General features: G+C 44.6%; 1 protein-coding gene across 1 annotated transcript in view; it reads right to left on the bottom strand.

The window, feature by feature from the left end:
* Nucleotides 1–1275: 1275 nt before the first annotated feature.
* The window catches only part of CHP1 (calcineurin like EF-hand protein 1), a 46304-nt gene continuing 43363 nt past the window's right edge, over nucleotides 1276–4216 (bottom strand). The window contains exons 6-7 of the mRNA XM_017530988.1: nucleotides 2154–2276; nucleotides 1276–1535 (exon numbers count right to left, since the gene is read on the bottom strand). Coding sequence (XP_017386477.1) covers nucleotides 1482–1535; nucleotides 2154–2276 — 177 coding nt within the window. The 3' untranslated portion in view covers nucleotides 1276–1481. The remainder of the gene's footprint in view (nucleotides 1536–2153; nucleotides 2277–4216) is intronic.

Raw genomic sequence — 4216 nt, 5'->3', positions numbered from 1 at the left:
AATTTTGTGCAAAACCTCAAGACACTGAGGAAACAATCTTTAAATATTTTGGACTAGGATAACTTCGGCACTTCCATAACACTAATCATTCTTTTTTTATTTTTATTTTTTGAGACGGAGTCTTGCTTTGTCACCCAGGCTATTGTGCAATGGTGCAGTCTCGGCTCACTGCATCCTCCGCCTCCCAGGTTCAAGTGATTCTCCTGCTTCAGCCTCCTGAGTAGCTGGGATTACAGGCGACTGCCACCACACCCAGCTAATTTTTGTATTTTTAGTAGAGACGGAGTTTCACCATGTTGGCCAGGCTGGTCTTGAACTCCTGACCTGTGAAATGCCCTCCTCAGCCTCCCAAAGTGTTGGGATTGCAGGCGTGAGCCACCATGCCTTGCTCGTAACACTAATTTTTCTACTTGGAAATGTGAAGTGAAAAACATTCCAGTGCACATAACACTGAGGCACAAACCATGCTGCAAAGGTGTGAATGCATGAGGCTTTACAGGGTGCCCAGCCTCCTTGTTAAAAAAAGCTATGAGAAAGTTCCCAGGCATATTGTCAGAGCAGCCATTCTGGTGGTAACGGTGTCCCCAAACTAAGCAAACCTGTAGGCGTGTTGCTATTTTTTGATCAGTCAACACTGCATTAACAAGAGGAGCCACAGAGGTACAAAGTTGAGAATCAGAGGACAGAGGTAGAGTGATGTGGGCAAGCAAACTAGAAGACTTGACTCCACACCTCTACCAAGGCCACCTTTCAAGAAGGGGTATCTCTGCCCAGCAGCCCTTTGATGACAGAGCAGAGTGCAGAGGATGATCTTATACTTCTGAGAAAAGTGTTGGTTACCAAAAAGCTCCTGGAAAGGCAACATCCCAGAGGTCCATTTAATAATGAAGGTAAATAAAAACTACCAGACCCCTGAACTATCCTGCCAAGTCAGAAATACGTATATAGGGCACAGCTTGTGGTGCCAAGTAAAACAGAGGAGATTTTGAGGCTTAATGAAAAGCAGAAAGACTGCCAGACTAAGTGAACAGTATGTTGGATGACACAGAAGTAGGAAGCAAAGGCCATATAAAAAGGATAAAGCATGCTGGCAGGCTCGCTGGAGGGAAGACAGCAGGGCTACAGTCTACATCCAGTGAAAGAGCTTTGCTGGCTTGTTCTTGGCATGAGTCCCTCTATCACTTTCTCAGACTGGATGGACGTGTGGCATTCAGCAGCAGAATGGGGAAGATGATATTTATAAATGAAGAACAAGTGAATAATACCGAACAGAAATAGACTGGGTGTACCATTCTGTAATGCCCCGTTTGTACATCAAAGGCAGGTTTGTGTTGACAGAACATATTCAGGGTTGTCATGCAACAGCAGTAGTACTTAGGGAGAAAGTGAATGATGGGGGAGAGGTGGGGTTGGTGGAAGGAGGACTTTCAAGTTCCAGTTCTTAAATACTAGACCTCAAGGAACAATTTGGTCTCCGTCCTTTAGTGAAGAAATCGGATGCTCATTTTCTGTTCTACATCCACCTTCTCCAAAACCTGTGGGAGAAAACCAGTGACAGTTATGAAGGTTATAAAGGTCACAACACTCCCAAGCTCTTATCTGAGTTATGTTTTCCCTTCTCCCTCCTGTTCAGTGGAATTTAACTGTTTTTTTCTTTTTCTTTTTTTTTTTTAATTCATAAAAAATAAAGATGGGGTTTCACCCTAATGGCCAGGCTGGTCTTGAACTCCTGACCTCAGGTGATCCACCCACCTCGGCCTCCCAAAGTGCTAGGATTACAGGCATGAGCCACCGTGCCCGGCCGGAATTTAACTTTTTAAACAAAGTAGTGGCCGGCCACGGTGGCTCACACCTGTAATCCCAGTACTTTGGGAAGCTGAGGTGGGCATATCACGAGGTCAGGAGTTTGAGACCAGCCTGACCAACATGGTGAAACCCCATCTCTACTAAAAATACAAAAATTAGCCAGGTGTAGTGGTGCATGCCTCTAATCCCAGGTACTCAGGACACTGAGGCAGGAGACTCCCTTGAACCTGGGAGGCGGAGGATGCAGTGAGCCGAGATCGAACCATTGCACTCCAGCCTGGGCAACAAGAGCGAAACTGTCTCAAAACAAAACAAACAAAAAAAACCCAAAGAGATAAGTGACCAACCTTAACAAATTCTGTGAAAGATATGGCACTGTCCCCATCCTGATCAGCCTCCTGAATGGTCCTGTCTGCGATGCTGCCCAGCTGCTCATCTGAAATATTTACTCCGACCATCATGCGTAGCACCTGCAAGATCAAGAGCCAGAATGACAAGGGCCTTGGGAATCGGAGGGACTCTTCTACTAAGCTTAAAAATAAAGCTATCACCATCCTCCTTTTCCTTTGATGACCACAAATACTGTCATGTACTGCATAATAATATTTGGTTAATGATCAGCTGCATAAATAGTGGTGGTGCCATGAGATTATAACACTGTATTAATGAGAACACATGGACAAAAAATGGGGAACAAAAGACACTGGGGCCTACCAGAGGGTGGAGGATGGGAGGAGGGAGAGAAGCAGAAAAAAGAACTACTGGGTAATAGGCTTAGTACCTGGGAGATGAAATAATCTATATATCAAACTCTCATGACAAGAGTTTACCTACATAAGTAACTGCATATGTACTCCTGAACCTAAAAGTTAAATTTTTTTTTTTTTTTTTTTTTGAGACAGAGTTTCACTCTTGTTACCCAGGCTGGAGCGCAATGGCACGATCTCAGCTCACCGCAACCCCCGCCTCCTGGGTTCAGGCAATTCTCCTGCCTCAGCCTCCTGAGTAGCTGAGATTACAGGCACACGCCACCATGCCCAGCTAATGTTTTGTATTTTTAGTAGAGACGGGGTTTCACTATGTTGACCAGGATGGTCTCGATCTCTTGACCTCGTGATCCACCCGCCTCGGCCTCCCAAAGTGCTGGGATTACAGGCGTGAGCCACCGCGCCCAGCTAAAGTTAAAAATTTTTAAAGAAAGATTACAACACCATATTTTTACTGTACCTTTTCCATATTTAGATATATGTATTTGTTTTGGGTTTTTTTTTGTTTTTTTTTTTGAGACAGGGTCTCACTCTGTTGCCCACGCTGGAGTGCTATAGTGTGAATGTGGCTCACTGCAGCCTCACCTCCCACGCTCAAGTGATCCTCTCACTTCAGCTTCCCAAATAGCTGAGACTACAGTACAGGTGCATGCAACCATGCCTAGCTAATTTTAAAAAATTTTTTGTAGCAATGGGGGGGAGTCTCACTATGTTGCCCAGGCAGGCCTTCAACTCCTGTGCTCAAGCAATTCTCCCTCTGCTGCCTCCCAAAGTGCTGAGATTCTAGGCATAAGCCACCATGCCCAGCCAAAGATATGTTTAGATACACAAATACCATTATGCGTTCATACTATAGTATAGTACTATTTGCTCTTGTTGTGCAGGCTGGAGTGCAATGGCACAATCTCAGCTCACTGCAACCTCCGACTCCCAGGTTCAAGCGATTCTCCTCTAAGCCTCCCAAGTAACTGAGATTATAGGCATGCGCCACCATGCCCGGCTAATTGTTTCGTATTTTTACTAGAGATGGGGTTTCATTGTGTTGGTCAGGCTGGTCTTGAACTCCCGACCTCAGTTGATCCAGCCAACTCAGCCTCCCAAAGTGCTGGGATTACAGGCATGAGCCACTGCAACCAGCTCATGTAAGTACATTCTATGATATTCCTACAGCTACAAAATTGCCTAACAATGCATTTCTCAGAATGTATCCTCATCATTAGCATCATGTGACTATATAGCAGCTAAAAGGCTGAAACGCTTATCTTCTCATCTAGGCAATGAATTAAGAACTTATCTCAGTTACTGGTTAAGAAGACAAAGACTTACTAAGGGAGAGTCCTTTGCATTTTGCCCTTCCTCATTCTTCTTACCCAGAATATAGATATGATGTCTGGTGACACTGCAGCCACCCTGGAGCCATGAGGTGAGTAACATAAGCTATGGATGCCAAGACAAGAACACAGAATAAGCCTGGTTCCTGGACATCAGTTAGGTACTATACAAGCCTGGACAATCTATACCAAAAATTCTTGCTGCGTGAGTGTAACTAGTTCCTTATTGATTTAAATTATACTTTCTGAAATCCCCTCGAAAATGTAGTCCTCTTTGAGGTGCTATTAAGCCAGCTATTCCTAAAGTATGAC

The sequence above is a fragment of the Cebus imitator genome, unplaced genomic scaffold (genome assembly GCF_001604975.1).
Source record: "Cebus imitator isolate Cc_AM_T3 unplaced genomic scaffold, Cebus_imitator-1.0 Scaffold70, whole genome shotgun sequence".
Taxonomy (NCBI): Eukaryota; Metazoa; Chordata; class Mammalia; order Primates; family Cebidae; genus Cebus; species Cebus imitator.
The sequence above is the reverse complement of the archived record's forward strand: the minus strand, read 5'-3'. Positions and strand labels throughout refer to the sequence as shown.